Genomic DNA, 21,328 nt, shown 5'->3' with positions numbered 1-21,328 from the left:
TTTTTTTTTTTTTTATTATTATTTTCCCACTGTACAGCAAGGGGGTCAGGTCATCCTTAGATGTATACATTGCAGTTACAGTTTTTTTCCCCCACCCTTTCTTCTGTTGCGACATGAGTATCTAGACATAGTTCTCAATGCTATTCAGCAGGATCTCCTTATAAATCTATTCTAGGTTGTGTCTGATAAGCCCAAGCTCCCGATCCCTCCCACTCCCTCCCCCTCCCATCAGGCAACCACAAGTCTCTTCTCCAAGTCCATGATTTTCTTTTCTGAGGAGATGTTCATTTGTGCTGGATATTAGATTCCAGTTATAAGTGATATCATATGGTATTTGTCTTTGTCTTTCTGGCTCATTTCACTCAGCATGAGATTCTCTAGTTCCATCCATGTTGCTGCAAATGGCATGATGTCATCCTTTTTTATGGCTGAGTAGTATTCCATTGTGTATAGATACCACATCTTCCGAATCCAATCCTCTGTCGATGGACATTTGGATTGTTTCCATGTCCTGGCTATTGTGAATAGGGCTGCAATGAACATGCGGGTGCATGTGTCTCTTTTAAGTAGAGCTTTGTCCGGATAGATGCCCAAGAGTGGGATTGCAGGGTCATATGGAAGTTCTATGTATAGATTTCTAAGGTATCTCCAAACTGTTCTCCATAGTGGCTGTACCAGTTGACATTCCCACCAGCAGTGCAGGAGGGTTCCCTTTTCTCCACAGCCCCTCCAGCACTTGTTATTTGTGGATTTATTAATGATGGCCATTCTGACTGGTGTGAGGTGGTATCTCATGGTAGTTTTGATTTGCATTTCTATGAGCTCATTCTTAATCTTTGCCGTGGTGTTGGTGATCAGAGCTGGAGTCAAGAGCTGCAGAAAAGAGTGGCTTCCTAGTTTTGAGGACACGTGTGCATTACCACTTTGCCTTTAATCTTCAACCCCCAATTTTTTTATGATTTTTATTTTTCCCATTATAGTTGGTTTACAGTGTTCTGTCAGTTTCGACTGAACAGCACAGTGACCCAGTCACACACACATATATATATATATATATATGTTCTTTTTCTCTCATTCTCCATCATATTCCATCATAAATGACTAGATAATAGTTCCCTGTGCTATACTATACAGCGGGATCTTATTGCTTATCCACTTGAAATGCAGTCTATTAACTCTAGACTCCCAGTCCATCCCATTCCCTCTCCCTCCACCTTAGCAACCCCAAGTCTGTTCTCCAAGTGCATGAGTTTCTTTTCAGTGGAAAGGTTCATTCATGCCATATACTAGATTCCAGATATAAGTGATATCATATGGTATTTATTTTTCTCTTTCTGACTTAACTTCACTTAGTATGAGAGTCTGGTTCCATCCATGTTGCTGCAAATGGCATTATTTTGTTCTTTTTTATGGCTGAGAAGTATTCCATTGTGTATATATACCACATCTTTTTAATCCAATAATCTGTCAGTGGACATTTAGGTCGTTTCCATGTCTTGGCTATTGTAAATAGTGCTGCAGTGAACATACAGGCGCATGTGTCTTTTTTGAGGAAAGTTTTGTCCGGATATATGCCCAAGAGTGGCACTGCTGGGTCATGTGGTAGTTATACTATATATTTAGCTTTCTGAGGTACCTCCATACTGTTCTCCATAGTGGTTGTACCAATTTATTTTACCACCAGCAGTGCGGGAGAGTTCCCTTTTCTCCACACCCTTTCCAGCATTTGTTATTTGTGGATTTATTAATGATGGTCTTTCTAACTGGTGTGAGGTATCTCATAGTAGTTTTGATTTGCATTTCTCTAATAATTAGTGATGTTGAGCATTTTTTCATGTGCCTTTTGGCCATCTGTATATCTTTTTTGGAGAAATGTCTTTTCAGGTCTTTTGCCCATTTTTCAGTTGGGTAGTTAGTTTTTTTTGCTGTTGAGTTGTATAAGTTGTCCGTGTATTTTGGAGACTAAGCCCTTGTGAGTTGCATCATTTGAAACTATTTTCTCCTATGCCATAGGTTGTCTTTTTCTTTTTTATGGTTTCCTTTGCTGCACAAAATCTTGTCAATGTGATTAGGTTGCATTGGTTTATTTTTGCTTTTATTTCTGTTGCCTTGGGAGACTGACCTGAGAAAACATGTGTAAGGTTAATGTCAGAGAATGTTTTTTGCCTGTGTTCTCTTCTAGGCGTTTGATGGTGTCTTGTCTTATATTTAAGTCTAAGCCATTTTGAGTTTATTTTTGTGCATGGTGTGAGGATGTGTTCCAGTTTCACTGATTTACATGTGGTTGTCTAGTTTTCCCAGCACCACTTGCCGAAAAGACTGACTTTTCCTCATTTTATGTTCTTGGCTTCCTTTGTCAAAGATTAATTGACCGTAGGTGTCTGGGTTTATTTCTGGTTTCTCTTTTCTGTTTCATTGGTCTGTGTGTCTGTTTTGGTTCCAGGACCACACTGTCTTAATTACTGTAGCTTTGTAATATTGTCTGAAGCCTGGAAGAGTTCAACCCAGGAGCATGGAATATCTTTCCATTTTTTGAATCCTCTTTAATTTTCTTGATTAATGTTTAATAGTTCTCAGCATATCAGTCTTTTCACCTCTTTGGTCAGGTTTATTCCTAGGTATTTAATTTTGGGGGGTGCAATTTTAAAAGGTATTTTATTTTTGTATTCCTTTTCTAATGTTTCATTGTTAGTAGAAATGCAACCAATTTCTGAATGTTAATCTTGTATCCTGCTACTTTGCTGAATTCATTGATCAGTTGGAGTAATTTTTGTGTGGAGTCCTTAGGGTTTTCTGTATATAGTATCATGTCATCTGCAGACAGTGACAATTTTACCTCTTCCCTTCCAATTTTGATTTTTTTTTTTTTTTTTTTTTTTTTTTTTTGTCTGATTGTTCTGGCTAGGACTTCCAATACTGTGTTGAATACAAGTGGTGAGAATGGGCATCCTTGTCTTGTTCCAGATTTTAGTAGGAAGACTTTCAGCTTTTCTCCATTGATTATTATATTTGTTGTGGGTTTGTTATAAATGACTTTTATTATGTTAAGGTATGTTCCCGCTGTACCCACTTTGGTAAAAGTTTTCATCATGAATGGATATCGGACTTTGTCAGATGCATTTTCTGCATCTGTTGAGATGATCGTGGTTTTTGACTTTTCTTTTGTTAATGTGGTGTATGACGTTGATTGATTTGGGTTATGTTGAGCCATCCTTGTGAACCTGGGATGAATCCCACTTGGTCATGGTGTATGATCCTTTTTTATATGTTGCTGGATTCAGTTGGATAAAATTTTGTTGAGAATTTTGGTGTCTATATTCATTAGAGATACTGGCCTATAATTTTCTTTTTTGGTAGTATCTTTGGTATTGGTATTATCATGATGGTGGCTTCATAGAATGTCTTTGGGAGTGTTCCTTCTTCAACCTATTGGAGAAGTTTAGGACGGGTACGTGTAAGTTTCTCTGTATGTTTGGTAGAATTCGCCTGTGAAGCCATCTGGTCTTTTGGACTTTGGTTTGTAGGGAGTGTTTTTATTACATTATTCAATTTCATTTCTAGTGATTGGTCTGTTAAGTTGATGTGTTTCTTCTTGATTCAGTTTTGGTGGGCCGTAAGTCTTTAGAAAGTTGTCCATTCCTTCTGGGTTGTCAAATTTGTTGGCATATAATTATTCATAGTATTCTCTTACAGTTTTTTGTATTTTTTTTGCAGTATCCGTTGAGATTTCTCCATTTTCATCCAACCCTGAATTTTGTTGAAATAGTTTTCTTCTTTTATAGCGGATGTATACACTTTCAATTCATTGATTGAAGCAACAGCATTGGTAGTGAATGAAAAATTTGAAGAAAAATGGAATAATATATTGGTAAGGATGAACCCTCACTTTGTCTTCTAATATGCCTAAAATACCCTTTGATAGGAATACATGGGGTGGAGCTGGTATTCACTGGGCATCCTCTTGGCAATGACTGTGTTCACGCCCTTCCAGCAACCCTGTAGTTTAAGTAGCTGTATCTGATGTGTGACCTAAGCATACAGCTAGAATCTAGGAAGACCTGGGTTGCTTTATTCACTTATTTCTCATAATGATTTTTTCATTAAGACAATTTTTTAATAAAAAGTTTCAGAAAATTGAAATCACTGGGTTGAAGTAATAAAAGAAACCATATCAACTGCTCATGCAGGAAAATGAAAAAAAAAAAAAAAACACAGTCCATATTGTCATCTGTTTTGCTTCAGTCTCAAACTCTGCAGTAGTCAACCTTTGGCCACCTGATCACGTGGGGCTGGAGTGACTGATGGAGGGACTTCCTCTAAGGCACAGAGTTACTGGTCCTCTAGTTACTAAATAATTCTTTTTTTTTTTTTTTTTTTTTTCCCGGTCTTTTTGCCTTTTCTAGGGCCACACCCTCAGCATATGGAAGTTCCCAGGCTAAGGGTCTAATCGGAGCTGTAGCCGACGGCCTAGGCCAGAGCCACAGCAACACGGGATCCAAGCCACATCTGCAACCTAACCACGGCTCACGGCAACGCCCGTTCCTTAACCCTCTGAGCAAGGCCAGGGACCGAACCCGCAACCTCATGGTTCCTAGTTGAATTCATTAACCGCCACACCACAACGGGAACTCCTAGATAATTCTTAAATTGGGGCTTCATTAACCTTCTTCAGACATAGAGTGCCCAATTCTTTTTTAGTATGTTACTGTTAGTTTATTGGACAGATTACCTACGCAGGCATAAAAATACTTCCTCCTCTTGATTCAACTAGGACCTGCTGAAACAAATGGTGACACAGAATGTGAAACCCAATCTGCAGACCTTTAATACTATTCTGAAATGTCTCCGAAGATTTTATGCATTTGGAAAATTGCCAGCCTTACAGACACTACGGGAAATGAAAGCCATTGGAATAGGTGAGGATGTGTTCTAGCGTACCTCATTGGAGACTGAGGTTTCAGGTCCAGATAAACAAAAAAGAGGCTAAACTGTTGTTACCATTTACATAATATTTTAGGAATTTCCTTTCCGCCTTCTGGCACACTTTTTAATTGTGTATTTACTATTTGTCATCTTTCTGTTATTTATGACAAGTGATTCTCTTTTAGTAATTTAAGTACTTTTTTATGGCTCTCTTGATTCTGGGGAGAATTGTTCATTTAAAACCAGTTGACTGGTTTTAAATTTCGTGACATTTTCTAGCATAATTAAGTATTTGAACCCAGATGTGTGGTACTGTACGTTTTAGTACTTTATCGAAGTTGTTTTGGGAATCAGTTCACTTCAGTTTGATCTAGTGCTCTTCAATGAAGAATCATAGTATAGTCCATTCTCTAACGTTTTAGTAGTAGGTATCTAGACTTTTTATTTGTTTTTGGCTGAGTCCATGGCATGCAAAAGTTCCTGGGCCAGGGATTGAACCCATGCCACAGCTATAACCAGAGCCATAGCAGTAACAGTCCTGCTGAGCCACAGTGGAAACTCCTGCATCTAGACTTTCTAAGTGAGATTCAACCTTTATGACACCTTCCACTGTGATGCTTTACATTAATCACATGAGCTGACAAAATGTCTTTGTTCAGAGGAATTTAAATACTACTATTAATGTGCTTTTCAGCATGCCTCAGTAAGCTATGTTTTGTGTAGCTGTGTTTGACTTTTTCTTTAATTTTTTTTCCATGTACCCCGTGATACAAGAACCCTCACTTGCAACGTATCACTATGTTATTCAGCTGTTTTATCAACATGGTATGTATGTCGGTTATGTTATACTGACTTCTGTAGACATTAGGCTGACTTTACTGATTTAGAATTAAGACTAGTTCACACCCATGTAAATCTGTTGTGTTATTACACTTGTTATAATTTTAACTGTTAAATCATAAAGGTCCAATTGTTTCACAAAGTCAGTTTGGAATGGGCTACATTCCAGTTATGCCATATATATAGTTTGAATTATATGTAAATTGCTCTTTCTTCTATCCACCCCTGCCATCTTAGTATTTTGCAAGATATAATTATCTATACACCTAGTGCCCCTTACTTGCTACAGTCATTATTATTTGATGGCAGAATAGCCCTCTCATCATTGAGAGAGAAAAGATGTATGTCTGATTCGTTTCAAGATTTTTTGAGCTGTGCCATTCATGGTACTCTTTGCCTATATGCATCTCCTTTTTTTGGATTTTTTTTGGTCTTACTAGTTTTATCATTTCTATAGGAAAGGGGCTTGTGACTAGTACTAATCTTGAGTACAGTTTTATCTTTTTCTGTCCACAAGTAAATTAATGTCTGCTCTTAAATGTCATTTATCTACTCACACTTTCTTGGGAGAAAAAATCAAAGGTCAGTTCTAGCAGAGGTTGCATGTAAATCAGTAGCAGGTAATGACTACAACTCAGATGATTAAGAATTTTGTAACAGGAGTTCCCGTCGTGGCGCAGTGGTTAACGAATCTGACTAGGAACCATGAGCTTGCGGGTTCGGTCCCTGGCCTCGCTCAGTGGGTTAAGGATCCAGCGTTGCCGTGAGCTGTGGTGTAGGTTGCAGACGCGGCTCGGATCCCGCGTTGCTGTGGCTCTGGCGTAGGCCGGTGGCTACAGCTTCAATTCAACCCCTAGCCTGGGAACCTCCATATGCCGCAGGAGCAGCCCAAGAAATGGCAAAAAGACCAAAAAAAAAAAAAAAAAAGAATTTTGTAACAGAAAGCTCTGCTGTTTTAATTTTTAGATACAATTATGATTAGCACGTTGTAAGAATATAAACCTTTGCTTTTTAAAGTTTATTTTTTTACTATTTATCACTATTGTGTCACCTTTGGTTTCACAGTGTAAATACTATATATTGAACAAATAATATGTCAGATTTTTTATTACCATAGTTCATGTTACTAGTGGGGCTTTCAGGTGTTTAGAGATTTTTTTTTGTTAACATTCAAATGCAAAAGTACTAAATGGTGTATAACTCTAGGTTGAATTTTAAGGGATTCCCTAATTTGTATCCTATCTTTTTATCTGAAGTAATAAACTATGATCTTAAAAAAAAAAAAAAAGAAGAAGACTAGTTTACAGAATAACATTGTCTACAGCCTGAGCTGTTCTTGAAGCTAGTGATCTTGTTTGTGATGTCAAACTTGAGCTTAGAGCAGAGAGAGGTCATTAAACGTACTAACAATGGTGGTTTGCAGTTTTGGTCAGAGGTACTTTAGTTTGGGGTTCATTTGCTCTTAGAACTATGCTGTCCAGTACAACAGCCACTTATCACAAATGGATGTTTAATTTTTTTGTTGTTGTTTTGCATGCCTATAGCATATGGACTTCCCAGGTCAGGGATTGAACCTGCACCACAACAGCAACCTGGCCGCTGTAGTGACAGTGCTGGAGTCTTGACCCACTGTGCTACAAGCAAACTCCTAATTAATAAAATGTAGAATTCCTTCATCACATTAGTGCTCAGTAGCCATTCATTGATGCAGATCTAGAACATTTTCACTTTTTCAGGAAGCAGTTGGATAATGCTGCTCCACAGTAACCTTGACCTGACTTTGAAGCCTCATGGGAAAACCTTGAAGTTCCATTTGTCACCTAGTTTTAGGACTCCTGTGCTCTGTTGGATGGCCTTTGCAGCAGGCACACCTGAGTTGAAATAGCACCTCTGCCATTGACCAGCTGTGTTGGAAGGGACTGGATACCTTAACCTGAGCGAAGCCATCAGTGTGTGATGATAGAGTAAATTACGATAGTGTCTTTTCCTGTGCTTAGAAGGCACATTATAGGCTCACAGTCTGTTCGTTCTTATCCATTTGCCCCAACCTGAGAACGAACCCCTGGTTCAGAAATGATGAACCTTGTCCTTCTCTCCCACAATAAGCTTTATATGTGAAAAACACAGAAAACCTTGTTTTCTCTTGGGGGTTGGTGCTAGTTTTATAGAATTCACATTCTCACCTATAGAGAAGTGTTTGTTTTCTCCTTTGTTGGTAGGAGTGACTTTATCTTGAAAACAGATACATGCTTTCCATGGTGATTTTATCTTCTAAAGTTTTACTCAGCCTTGGTGTCATCATGGTGAAACTAACACTTCTGATGCCAAAGCCTGTTCCATTTCTCAGCAACATCACACATCACTCTGGTTTTGTTGCTGACTTAGGTCACTGGTATTTTTGCTTCCTAAGTAATACCCAGGTCTGTGCCAGGGGGAGAATCGATGTCTTAGGGATATAAATTGACTGCCTACAATAATAATTTCTAGGAATTTACCCTAAAGGAGAAAGCCTAAAATAATGAAGGATACATACAAAAGAGGTTATTATATAATAGTAGGATAACTAAGATTGCTAACAAATGGGAACATGCTTGAGGAACTTGAAAAGTATACCTATACTATCATTGAAAGTATTTCTTTGGAGTTCCCGTTCTGGCTCAGTGAGTTAAGAACCCAACAATGTCTGTGAGGATGTGGGTTTGATCCCTGGCCTCGCTCAGTGGGTTAAGAATATGGCGTTGCCCTGAGCTATGGTGTAGGCCACAGATGGCAGCTTGGATCTGGCATTGCTGTGGCTATGGTGTGGGCTGGTAGCTAGCTGCAGCTTCAATTTGACCTATGCCTCAGGTTCAACTATGAATTAAAAAGAAAACTATGTTACTGCTTTAAATATGTGAACTGTTTGAAAATATCATAGGTGCATTTTCTGGCATATCAGTCCTCAGTTATGTAGTTTTAAGGACTGCCCACATCTGTTAATTCTACAGGTTTCCCCCCCCCTCCCCTTGGTTCTCATCCTGATTATAGTTAAAAGGAACACAAGTGTTTAATAGCAAAAACATGTTTGTTTTCTTAAGTACGCAGGTCCAGGGCAGGGCTGCAGTTGGTAGGGTGCTCCTTCCTTTTCCAGGATACACCCAGCCAGCACTGTGTCTTGGGCCACAGGTGTAGTAAGGAGAAGTACGGCCTTAGGACTTAGGACACCTGGTGTTTATGCAGGATGTAGACTCATGATAAAACCCAGTTGCCTTTTTGTTCTGCAGAAAGCCCTTCGAAAGGATCGTCCCTCATCATCTATGATATAATGAACGAAGTAATGGGAAAGAGATTTTCTCCAAGAGACCCGGATGATGGTGTGTACAGAAATTGCTTATATAAGACAGAGCCTGCTTTCCTGACTGCCGAGTATTTGAGCCTTGTGATTAGGACAGGGTTTAATTTAGCTTAATACCCTATTGGGTGATTATCTGAGAAAGCACAAATGTCAGAGGCCCTTGCTGTATGCTTCTGAAGTTCTGACTCCTTTAGGTTTGTCTTACATGTTACCAGTTTTGTTGCCAGGATTATTGCTAATGTTACTGTCTTAAAAACATATTTTAACCATAGTAACCAAGGTTGTTGTGGACTTTGATTTTTCAGATATGTTTTTTCAGTCAGCCATGAGGGTTGTAAGTACCATTTCTTGTTTAACTTTTGTCTTTTTTCTTTTATCCATTTACTAAATTTATGGTGGGGGGGGGTCTCTCATTCTTTCACTTCCTCTCACTTCTGTTTGTCTTCAGTTCTCATTTTTCTCAAATGTCTGCAGAATCACAACATTCCTATCTTATTGTATACATTGTCTTCTTACCTTTCTTCAGATAAGGTTTCAAAGTATTTAATATTTGCCTGCTGGTAACTTTTTAAAACATTAAAACTTTTATTTTAGTTTTTCCCTTTATCATGCTAATCATAGGAAAAATTACAAGCAGTTTTAGAATGAATTAGCATATCCTGTTCCCCTAGGATAATTGCTTTCCAGTTTAGTGTATATGTATCCTTCCAAGTTTTTTTTCTTCTAGGTATTCAGACATGCATGTCCAAGCACGTTTCCATGGCATTTTGTTTGTTGGCAGCAGTACAGTTATTTCTTAGGAGGGAAGCGCTTCTGCTGGTGGGGTTTGGAATCATTTCTTAGGATTTTTGCCAATCTAGTGGTATTGGAGTGAGCACTCAGTCCTCTGCATGACAACCAAGTGTCTTAGAATAATTACTAGGTTAAAGTTATTTTGTTTTAAATTTCACAAAACTTGATTTGTTTTTATTTTCCCTCCAGTTTCTTGTAATCCTAACTTACTTGTTGTCAACCAGTAAAATGTTAAATCAGCATAGCTGTTTCTACAGATAACTGTACTTTTTTGTTCTTTATGTTATAAGCCACAGTTTGGCTCATAAGAATCGCAGAGTGATGCTTATTTACTACTTGTAAATTTTCAGTGCTCATCTCTCAGAGATCTAGAACTTGCTTACCAGGTCCATGGCCTTTTAAACACTGGAGACAACTGGAAATTGATTGGATCTGATCATCGTCGTAATTTCTATTAGTAAGTGTATTGGAAATGTGTTGTTTTGCATTAATGGGCACTTGTTTGCAACCAGAATTCAATTCTGCGAGTAGGAGTCTGCTGGGCACCCTCTTGTCTCAACTCTGGTTTCAGGCAGCATGACCCTGACTTTAATGATAAACGTAATTGAATGCTTGGAGATTCAAACAGTGGTAAAACTGATTTGCCAGACTGAGATGTTTGGTGTGTATCTTTTAAGCTGTGTTTATTTGTAACACTTTAAATCCACATTATCTTTCCTCTGTACATTCTTCTACTTTTTTTGTGTGTCTTATTTATTTATTTTTTGGGGGGGGGTCCTTTTTTTAGAGCTGCACCCGTGGCATATGGAGGTTCCCAGGCTAATGGTCTAATTGGAGCTGCAGCTGCCAGCCTACACCAGAGCCACAGCAACGCCAGATCCAAGTCGCATCTGCGACCTACACCACAGCTCACGGCAATGCTGGATCCTTAACCCACTGAGAGAGGCCAGAGATCAAACCTGCAACCTCATAGTTCCTAGTCGGATTCGTTTCTACTGCTCCACGATGGGAACTCCATTCTTCTATATTTTTAAATTCATAGTACAGTGGGTCCTTAAAGCATTCATCTCAGTCTTTTTTTTTTTTTTTTTTTAAGATATTGGAGCCCAAAGAGACTTTTGTCCCCTGGCCTTGCTTATGGCATTTGGAAGTCCCCAGGCTAGGGATGAAACCCGCCCCACAGCAGTGACAAAACCAGATCCATAACCTATTGAGCTACCAGAGAACTCCAAGAAGCTCCTTTTGCTTTTAGGTGCATAAAAATAGGAACTTAAGGAGGCAGCCTATTTATAGTGTGTGATGATAATCATCTGTGTGTCTAAATCCTCACTTCACAATGAATGCTTTTCTCTTTTTCGGCTGCGCATGTGGAGTTCCCAGGCCAGGGATCATATCCAAGCTGGAGTTGCAACCTTTGCCAAAGCTATGGCCATACCACATCATTAACCCACTGCACTGGGCTGAGGATCAAACCTGTGTCCCTGCCACTGCAGAGATACTGTCGATCCACTTGTGCCCCAGCAGAAACTCCACATTGAATGCTTTTTAAATGAATAGGATACTCTCTCCTCAGCACTAGCTGAGAATGTACTGAGGAGGTGGCATCAATAACGAGTTGAGGAGTTCCCGTCGTGGCGCAGTGGTTAACGAATCCGACTAGGAACCCTGCCCTTGCTCAGTGGGTTAATGATCCGGCGTTGCCGTGAGCTGTGGTGTAGGTTGCAGACGTGGCTCGGATCCCACGTTGCTGTGGCTCTGGTGTAGGCCGGTGGCTATAGCTCCGATTCAACCCCTGGCCTGGGAACCTCCATATGCCGCGGGAGCGGCCCGAGAAATAGCAACAACAACAACAACAACAAAAGACAAAAAAAAAAAAAAATAACGAGTTGAGGATAAGGAGGCGTTAATTGGGAAGTCCAGAAAGCACAGATAGGCCTTCTGAGTCAAGCGTTGGCCAATGTAACTTGAGATTGTGTGTAACTTATAAACTGCTTTTATTTTTTAAAGTTTTATTTATGTTTTCATTCATTTTGGCCATACTCAAGCCAAAATGGAAGTTCCCCAGGCCAGGGATTGATTCTGAGCCACAGCTTCAGCAACAGCGGATCCTTAATCTACTGTGATGGGCCAGGTATCAAAGCTATGCCACTGCAGAGACAATGCTAGATCCTTAATCTTTGTGCCACAACGAGAACTCCAAGTTTTTTAATTCCATGTAATGTGTCATCATGTGCCTGTGCTGTAATTGAATCACTCCACTGTTAGGCAGGGATTTTCCACTAAATGTTCTTTCTTTCTCCATTACAGCTCCAAATTCTTTAATTTGCTTTGCTTCATGGAACAAATTGATGTCACCTTGAAGTGGTACAAGGATCTGATACCTTCAGTAAGATGCTAACTTACCATTTATCATTGTAGATGTGTTTGTGGGTGTCTTTGCTGAGTGGTACTTTAAACATTTACTTGCGTTTTCTTAATCAGGTCTTCTTTCCCCATTCCCAAACGATGATAGACCTTCTCCAAGCATTAGATGTGGCCAACCGGCTAGATATGGTTCCTCAGATCTGGAAAGGTCAGTTTCAGCTCATATGTCTAGACCTGTCTCACTTTCTTGTTTTGATTAACGAGCATGTTAATGTTGTTAGGGAGGAAAACTTCTGTTTTTAATCAGTTAAATTCAGATTGAAGGCATTATTATTTTGTCTACTTCAGGGTCAGTAGCTCATGTTGTATATTGGATTACATGAGTAAAAATGTATTGAAAATAACCAAATTAGTTCCTTCATGATAAGAAAAGACTGTTTCATGCACTTGTGTGATATCCATGTTAATTACATGGCATATCCGCAATCTCCACCCCAAGTTCCTCTGTAATGTGTTGCATCACCGCTTCAGTAGCTTACCAGTTAGTAATACTTGGGTTTCTAAGAAACAGCCATGACTGTGGATCTGTGTGTGAATTGGCTGCAAAAGATGTTGTATCTTGTCCACTAGGGGACTCTGATCATACAGTTAATTTCTTCTGCCCCTAGTTACCTTCAGACACTGAGACCCTAGCCTTGCCTTCCTCCTTCACAGGACTAATTCGCATTTCAAGACCATTGACGATTCCTATGTGTGTTTTGTTTTGTTTTGTTTTTTGCCTTTTTTAGAGCCACATAGGAGAGGTTCCCAGGCTAGGGATCAAATTGGAGCTGTAGCTCCTGGCTTTTGCCACAGCCACAGCAATGCCAGATCCAAGCCGCATCTGTGACCTACACCACAGCTCACAGCAAAGCCGGATACTTAACTCACTGAGTGAGGCCAGGGATCAAACCTGCATCCTCATGGATGCTAGTCAGATTTGTTTCCACTGAGCCATGATGGGAACTCGCCCACGTGCTTTAAAGTGTGGAACTCTAGTGGAGTGCGAGCTGGGCTAACACTTGCCAGGGAGCAGGGCACTGGCACAGCTTTCACTGTTCCCTTGTCCTTTCCCATCAGGAATCATCCTGCTGCCTTTCCATAATCCTGCGGTACATAGCAGCAGTTTATTTCCCTCCACCAAAAAATACAGGTGCCTGCTGGCAGTCAGCCAAAGTGTTGGTTTTACATGGCAGAGATCACTTCTCATTCAGTTCTTTTTTGTTTCTCTCAAGATAGTAAAGAATACGGTCACACTTTCCGCAATGAACTGAAAGAGGAGATTCTGATGCTCATGGCAAGGGACCAGCACCCACCAGAGGTAGGCTTGTATCACACACAGGTTTTGCTGCTGTTATTAGATGTTTGCTAACCAGCATACCCTCTAATACTGAGGGCCCGCTGAGGCTGATCTCTCTGGTTTCATCTGTCGTGGAGAATCCTGCCATCTAAACCCAGGTGTAAATTACACATCTGAATATGTCTAACCCTTAGGGTACCATTTCTAAAGTCCCTCATTCCTCTAGGCCAAAGCACACAGAGTGACACTGGCTTCTCTTCAGTCTTGACGGTTAATAACAGCTCGCTTTTTTCTTTAAATTTCTCTTTTAAAAAGGAAACACAAACCCATAGCTGAATTTGAAGTATGTGGCTAATCAAATTATTAACCCAGGGCAGAATGCCCTTTTTTTTTTTTTTTTTTTTAAAGAAAAAACACTGTATTACCATGTGCTGTACATGCAATGTGCCATTCAAATGGTGAAAATGCATTGATCCAAAATCCTAGTGGTCCTTGGGAGTCCACTGAAATCCTGAACCCTCATAAAACCAGTTAGGTAGTTCGGCTGACTCTCAGAGCCTCTCAGCTGCAGGTGGCGTTTGCTGACTGTGCTGCAGATATCAAATCGACTTACGAAAGCCAGGATGCCAGACAGACTGCTCCCGAGTGGCCTGCCAGCTCTCTGAACTATGTGGCTGTCCTCTTCCTAAGGGCCGGGAGGACCCAGGAAGCCTGGTGAGTGCAGTAGGCTCGGCACGTGTAACCTGGAAGCCTCTGAGCCTGGACCTCAGAGAACATTTCTCCTGGTCAGGAGAGCTTCTTATTTGACCGAATGATGTGCAGCTTCTCAGGAGACTGTATGTTCCACATAATGAGTTTTCTGTGGGAATTTCCAAATTGCAACTCAAAAGCAAGCTTGTGGAAGAAGAACCAGTGCACACCATGTGCTTAAGAGAGGGTGTGGTTTGATGAGCTGATTAATTCTCCTTCCATGCTTGTTTTCTGTATTTGTGGGCAATCACTTCTCTGTTCACTTAAATAGAGAAAAGTGATCAAAGAATCTTAATTTAGAGTGTTTTGGACATTTGACTTATTCAAATATCTCATCTGTGGATGCTCCCCACCCTAGCTTCAAATGTGGGCTGTGTACCAGCACTTCCAGAAACTGGAGGTGACCAGTATTTACTAAACCTGGTCTTGACTAAAACCCGTCTTTGGTTTGTGCCCTGTATGCTATTTCATTGTTTTCGTCGGCACTTCTCATTTTTTTTTTTTTAATCGTGAGTGGAGACCTTCTGCATATTCATTTTTACAAAAGCAGAGAGAGGTCAGTGGAAGAGACCTGGTAGGGGCAGTCACAGGTGGTTCCCCTGTGAGTTGTTTGGGATGGAAATGCAGGTTCTCAGAGCCAGTGAGGAGGGATGGAGAGTTAATTGTGCATGGCTTGTTCCCAAGAGAGGACCTTAATCAGAATATATAATGACTGGTCCAGGATGTGGCTGTTCGCCGTCTCTAGGGAAAAGCTAGCGAAGGCTTTGCTGTCTGGTAGTGAATCATGCGTCACTTTTGCAGCTGCAACAGAATCATTTGTTGCTTGGATTTGTTGACTCCAGCATGTTGACACACACTTGGGAATCGGGCTGTGATGATTGGCGCAGGGGTACGGACCTCAGCTGATCATGGGAGCTGAGTGTATGTGTTTCTCCTTTGTCCTGCACGTGGCAGGATGATGGCGAGCACTTACATGAGACCATGCCTTGATCTGAGCCCGAGCGTCACAGGGTCCTTTTAGGGCACACTGATTGTAACATCCCCACTGCCCCGGGGAGGTACCCCAGCAGTTCACAATACCAGCAACCAGTCAGGTTTGCCTGTGTACTTGTAATGTGCATATATGAAGTTTGCAGGGAGGGAGTTGAAGCACCCGGGTGATTCTGACGTAAAAATGGGGCTGGGAGGCAGTGGGGCTCACAGACGTGTATTCAGGAGCTCGCACTTCGCTGTTGGGATGGAAGCTTAGTCTTTGAGTCTGGGAGAAGAGCCATGATCATTCGATTGCTTTCCACTCTTTTAGTATTTGTAATCATCTTCCTATCTTATCTTGAACAGGAAAATGTTGGGGCTTTTCAGGAAGCATAATAAGATCCCTAGGTAAGTTGAAGTTACCAGGCCTGCCTGGTACACCCCTGACTAGCCAGGAGGGAGGAGGTCAGAACGTCCTCAGACCTTAGCCTTGGCAGTGGGCACTTTTCTGAGAGGCAAGCAAACGACAGTGGTTCCCACTGTGGAGAGCGAGGCTGGCGCTGTTAATCTGTGCTCCATGAGCGCAGCACACGGGTACCTTGGGCGATCCTCAGTGACGATGGGGAACCAGCCAGTGTTCACTGTCTTTTTGGCCCTTTGAAGTTAGACTTCATGTAACTGTCTCCAAAGCTAGTACTGAGGACTTTATGACTGAACTTGATAAAGGTCCTGGATGTTGTATGTAAATCTTTGAGGGGTCTGGTTGGGCTGTGTTGACAATTTTGCCATTCTTTTATAGGGCTGAGTTGCTAAATGAGTTTCTGGACAGTGCAAAAGCATCCAGCAGCCCTGCCCAGGCCATCGAGCTAGTGAAGCTGGCAAGTGCCTTCAGCTTGCCTGTTTGTGAGGGCCTCACCCGGAGAGTAATGGCTGAGTTCACGCTCACCCAGGAGCAGAGGTACGTGGGTTCCACACCATCAGCCTGGAGGAAAGTTATAGAACTGGAGCCAACTGTTGGTCTCCTGCCCACTCAAATGATTGTAGCTTTCTGTGCCTGAATTTCCTTTCTTTGCAGAAACTCAAGATGTAGTATTGGTGTAATGATTTGTTTCCTTTGTCATACAAATCAGGGAGTGTGTGTAGATTTGTTTACTTGCTAGAACCTTTTAGGGCCTGAGTTGCCATATAACTCTCCAGTTGATTTTTTCTTACAGGGAAGCCCTGGGAGAGCTAACTGCATTGACCAGTGACAGCAGCAGTGACAGTGACAGCGACAGTGACAGCGACATCAGTGAAGGCAAATGAAAGTGGGTGAATCAGGAGCAGCTGTGGCCTAGCACACTGCTGCAGTTGCCCTTGAGAACTGCAGCGTTGACTGATTTAGGTTAAATTCCTAGACTAAAACGGCCATGCACGCACAGAAGCGCCACTGCCGTTTTCTTTGAACACATTATGTGGTACATGGCCCCTCGTTTCCCGTGCAGTGTCTGTCCACTGCTGTCAGTGCACTTTGCCCTCCCCCATCATGGACTTCAGCCTCTCTTGGCTGACGCTGTGACACTGGCGCTTCCTCCACCGCAGAGAAAGCGTCTGAAGGAGTCTCCATACAGTTATATCACAGTTGGTCAGTAGTATCCCAGCCTCGGGGATGTTTATGTGGAAAATTTGCATCAGAGAAAACTGATTAAACAACAGTGGCAGGAGTTTGGGCTGCACAGCTGGGAAAATGAAAGCTGTGAGTAAATGTTGTAATTAAGGTACATGTATATGCGTTTCCATTATTTTTGTGGAGCCCATATTCTCCTGCTAGGCTTGGGGCTTGCGCAAGACTGTTTCATCTCTGAGTGTTGGCACCTTCTTCGGTTGTGCTATAATGATGTGTGTGTGATGACAGAAAGACAAGTGTCTTCTTGACATGACTGGATTACTGGCAATGCAGTAGTTTCAGAACCTTGGCCTCTAGCATCTCTTACCATTGTGACTGGGAAATGGTATTAGAAGCAAACGGTTTGGGAGGGTTGCAGGAGCTTCACAAGGGTCTCCAGCACTGCCTAGACTGCCAGGTCATATCTGATTTCCAGATTGGCCCGGGCATCTCCTGTGTTCTCAGACGAGCACCTTCGTCTTTACCCTGCCATGGTCGATGCTTCTGAGCTCCTGGACCGATGTCTATCATAGTGCCTGTCCCCGTCTCCATCTGCCATTCTCTGGCCAGGACACAGTCACTCGTTCTCAGAAACCTAAGTATTGACTTATGTTTTCTCCTAGATCATCAGTTTAAGGCATCTAATGGAGGGACAGAGCAGGCAGGGGAAATGCCAGTAGTTAGCTACCCAAGTACTCATGTGCATGGTCCCAAGTAGCCCCTTAGCTCATGGCCAAGCAAATGAGCAAAGTGACAGGTAAAGAACCTGGCTGCTTGGGAGCTTCTGTTCGCTCAGCCCCTCCTTTGCCCCTGGTTCCTGATTCTTGGCTGAGTAGGTACTTGGTGTGGTCCTTCCTTACAGACGTAGAGCTGTCTCCCCTGTCCGAGTGCTGAATCCTCACCGCAGTGTTTCGAAGCCGTGGAGTTAGTTGGGGGACTGTCCACCTGGGATGATGTGGTGTGAAGTGGGTGATAATGCGGCAGGCATGGTGGTCTTAGCCCTGCTACAGGTATTCCACACCCTACTCCAGGCAAGTAACTGTTTTCAGTTCAGAAAAAAAATTTTTAAAGGCCCATGGGGTTGTTTTGCATTCTTTCTTTAGCCTCTAATAGTAAAAGGTGTTCGGTTTTTCTACGTCAAAGTAAATAACCTACAAGTTGTGGGTTTTGGTTCAACAAAACATTTGAGTATGCTAACAATAAAATGCGTTGTCTTTTAAAACTGCAGGGTTGGAGATCAATTTTTGTGAATGCTAACCAGACTGTTTTAATGGAGCGGCTTAGAAAATGAAGTGCATTACATGTGGCTAAGTTTTGTGACATCTCTCTGCAGTGCACATTGACACACATATCTTAGCGCGCTCGATCATGTCAGCTGTTTGACTTCTCCTAACAGGACCTGCTCTGAGCTAGCAGTCCCTAGGAGTGTGGATGGGCAGGGTAAGCTTTATAGGACCGTTTTGATTGGATCTCAGTGGAAGAGCGGCAGTTATCAGAGAATTGGGCATGTTTAACTTGGTGGTTAGATGTAAGGCACATATAGGGGGAGGGAAGGAGCCCAACCTGTCAAAGATGGTTGTCTAGCCACACTGCACAGGCAAGGACCATCTGTACCAGCAGAACCTGTTCCCACAACAGCAGCACTTTGCTGGCTCATGCCTCACAGTCCCTCTCCAGGCCTTGGAAAGCAAGTTCTCTGGTTCAAGTAGGTCACAGAATTATTCAATCCCTTTAAGGTTCCAGGCTCACCACCCCCACTTGGTGAAGAGATTCACAGTCCACGCACCAGAAAGGAGCACTGATGTTTCAGAACTGGGAGCTGTGAACTCTTTAGAGCTGTGGGATTAATTTATGGGTAGAGAAGGGCTGACACAGTGTTATCATAAGTAGAAAGGGGAAGCGGTGGCTCCAGAAACTGTTTCCTGTGTACATGCACAGAAGTGTGTCTGGCTGAATGGGTCCCAACATAAAATACAACTTCTTCCTGTGGTAGCAGTCAAAAAAGTTTGGGATACATAGTACTCCTGGTGCCTTTGAAATCACTAGAATGGTGCATGTACAGCTGTAAATGCATTGGCATTTTGGTTTGTACATAACTATTGAGTTTGACTGGGAGGAATCAGTTCACCACAACCAGCCAAGAACAGGCCTAGAGTATTTCTGGGGCCTAGTCCCCAGCCTGGAAACCAACTGCCCATAAGTTCCTACTTCTGCTGTTGCTGCTTCTCCCAATCTCCAATTTCCTACAATACAGATTTTTAGGGGTGGTACTGGAGCTGCAGCTGCTAGCCTACAACACAGCCACAGCAATTTGGGATCCTAGCTGTGTCTGCAACCTACACCACAGCTCATAGCAGTGCTGGATCTTTAACCCACTGAGTGAGGCCAGGGATCGAACCTGTGTCCCCATGGATGCTAATCAGATTCGTTTCCTCTGCCACCACAGGAACTCCCAGAAGTTGCATTTTTTGAAAAGGGAAAAGCTACAAAAAGTTTTCACCTTTCTGTTTTTATTCAGTTTGCTCCAAGGGCAAAATCAATAGTAATAGTGATCACAAACATCATTTTGATTGGCTCGCAAGCCTGATCAGTAAAACCTGAAAAACAGAAAATGTTACACAAGTTGCAAATAAAGTACTCCTGGAGTTGACTGACATGATAGCAAGAGGAAATAATACAAATGCGACAGGCGTGAACACAGAGAACAGTACTTGTAACCTCACTTGTAGGCCCTGTTGCAAACCCGTCACATATTACTCATTTCCTCTGACCTGAAGTGTGACTGTGAGACCTCCTAGCCCTCACTCTTGCTGCACTTGGGTGGTTCCTATGCCTACGGCGCTGGCGTATGCCGTCAGGATTTCCACTATCTGCTTAGTTTCTAGGGTCATTCGGGCCTCCTTCAGCCAGTCCTGGGCCACGCGTCTGGACTCCCCTTTCAGCTGATTGACAAACTTAGCTGCCAGCTCCAGGTCACCATGCTCAATGCAATAGGAGGCATAGGCCAGTAATTTAAATGTGCTGGTATCCTCAGGGCAGAGCTCTGCCGGTGGCTTCAGCTGCTGAGGTGGGAACAGGAGCAGGGACTGTAAGTAGGAGAGGAAGTACTGGTATAAGCTATTTCTGGTCTCATCAATCATGGCTACTCTTCGGGCCAGTTTCTGGACGGCATAGAAACGGACTCTAAGGGTCTCTTCACTATACACGCCTCGGGTCAGGGACTCTGGAGGGAGAGCTGCGGTTAGAGCCTGGGTAAATTCAGAATCGGAGCAGCTGGCTCTGACGGCCTCGACCGCGCTCCCCAGGGGAACAGTGGGCAGATCTGGGGACGCCGTCTTCATGCTGTACTTTAATGCCTCCACCGAGAGCCAGAGTTGGTGGGCTTTTCTGGCCTCCTCTTCAGCTACTGCATGACCTGTTGGGGGGAAAAAAAGCAAAGACTTTTTCTCCACCTGACCACACAACCGTCTCATATATCCAGAGAACTGATATGCCTTCAACAAGCTAAATAAAGAGAAAGGTGGAGCCGGAGACGGCCTCTTTCTTCCAAGCCCATCCCACCACTACTTGTGATGCGTTTTTCCTAGCAGACCTCTTCACATGAGGCGACAGGGCTTGACATAATCTGATGAGGACTTATTTTAACTAAAACCATGGACAAAGCTGGGAGGATGTGTGCACAAGCACAGCTGAGTCTCCCTTCCCTCTTCTTGTGACATTTAAGACAACAGATACCAGATGTATTTATCTTTAGAAATATTTGAGAAAGAAAGGATAAACGAGGCTAAGACATAATAACTAAGGCCATCAGAAACTTCATGGATAGGAATGGAAGACGACTGGATCTGGACATTTTATGGGTACTTAGCTTACTCTTACACTCATCTGCCAAAAACAATTCCATCACATCCCAAAGAAACCCATTTCATTGACATCTTCACTATAAGGACGTTTTACACTTTCAACAGGGCAGAGAGGCCCCTGTAGCTACCCTCCAGATAAGCCTCCAACAGCAGGGCTGGAGACAAGACAAGAGCCTGGAGGACAAGCATGCAGCACACCGCAGTTCTGCTCCACTCAGGGCACGTGAGACATAACCAGAGTGTTGGGTAAACTGCCTTGTAAATGGTGACCTCTTGCCTGTCACCACATAAGGGAGTAAAAACCTCAAGCTAGATTCTTTTTCATTTCTTCTCACAACTGTGTTCCAAACTTATCAAATCTGGGGCTAATTTTCCAAGAGATGAATATAGTTCAATAAGAGTGACTTGGGCCTCTTCATTCCCTAATGTCAACGATGTATATACCATGATCCTTGTAATAAGAAATCACCCTAAGAGGTGGGGCTGACTGAAACCATCTCTCAGGC

The 21,328-nt window shown here is 42.4% G+C and overlaps 2 protein-coding genes across 12 annotated transcripts in view; one reads left to right on the top strand and one right to left on the bottom strand.

Moving 5' to 3' along the window:
• The window catches only part of PTCD3 (pentatricopeptide repeat domain 3), a 38,572-nt gene extending 18,996 nt beyond the window's left edge, over positions 1-19,576 (top strand). For 2 of the 5 annotated variants that reach the window (XM_013995989.2, XM_005662404.3), the window contains exons 12-24: positions 3,783-3,868; positions 4,772-4,916; positions 5,698-5,748; positions 9,027-9,116; positions 9,403-9,431; positions 10,240-10,346; positions 12,197-12,275; positions 12,371-12,461; positions 13,528-13,613; positions 14,158-14,306; positions 15,681-15,722; positions 16,114-16,272; positions 16,529-19,576. In XM_013995989.2, the coding sequence (XP_013851443.1) occupies positions 3,783-3,868; positions 4,772-4,916; positions 5,698-5,748; positions 9,027-9,116; positions 9,403-9,431; positions 10,240-10,346; positions 12,197-12,275; positions 12,371-12,461; positions 13,528-13,613; positions 14,158-14,306; positions 15,681-15,722; positions 16,114-16,272; positions 16,529-16,619 (1,205 nt within the window). In that variant the 3' untranslated portion in view covers positions 16,620-19,576. 5 annotated transcript variants of the gene reach the window in all.
• The window catches only part of IMMT (inner membrane mitochondrial protein), a 57,163-nt gene continuing 55,287 nt past the window's right edge, over positions 19,453-21,328 (bottom strand). For all 7 annotated transcript variants that reach the window (XM_021087287.1, XM_021087283.1, XM_021087282.1 and 4 more), the window contains one exon: positions 19,453-20,374. In XM_021087287.1, the coding sequence (XP_020942946.1) occupies positions 19,761-20,374 (614 nt within the window). In that variant the 3' untranslated portion in view covers positions 19,453-19,760. The remainder of the gene's footprint in view (positions 20,375-21,328) is intronic.

This window comes from Sus scrofa, chromosome 3, assembly GCF_000003025.6.
Source record: "Sus scrofa isolate TJ Tabasco breed Duroc chromosome 3, Sscrofa11.1, whole genome shotgun sequence".
NCBI lineage: Eukaryota > Metazoa > Chordata > Mammalia > Artiodactyla > Suidae > Sus > Sus scrofa.
This window is presented reverse-complemented; position numbering and strand designations above follow the sequence as displayed.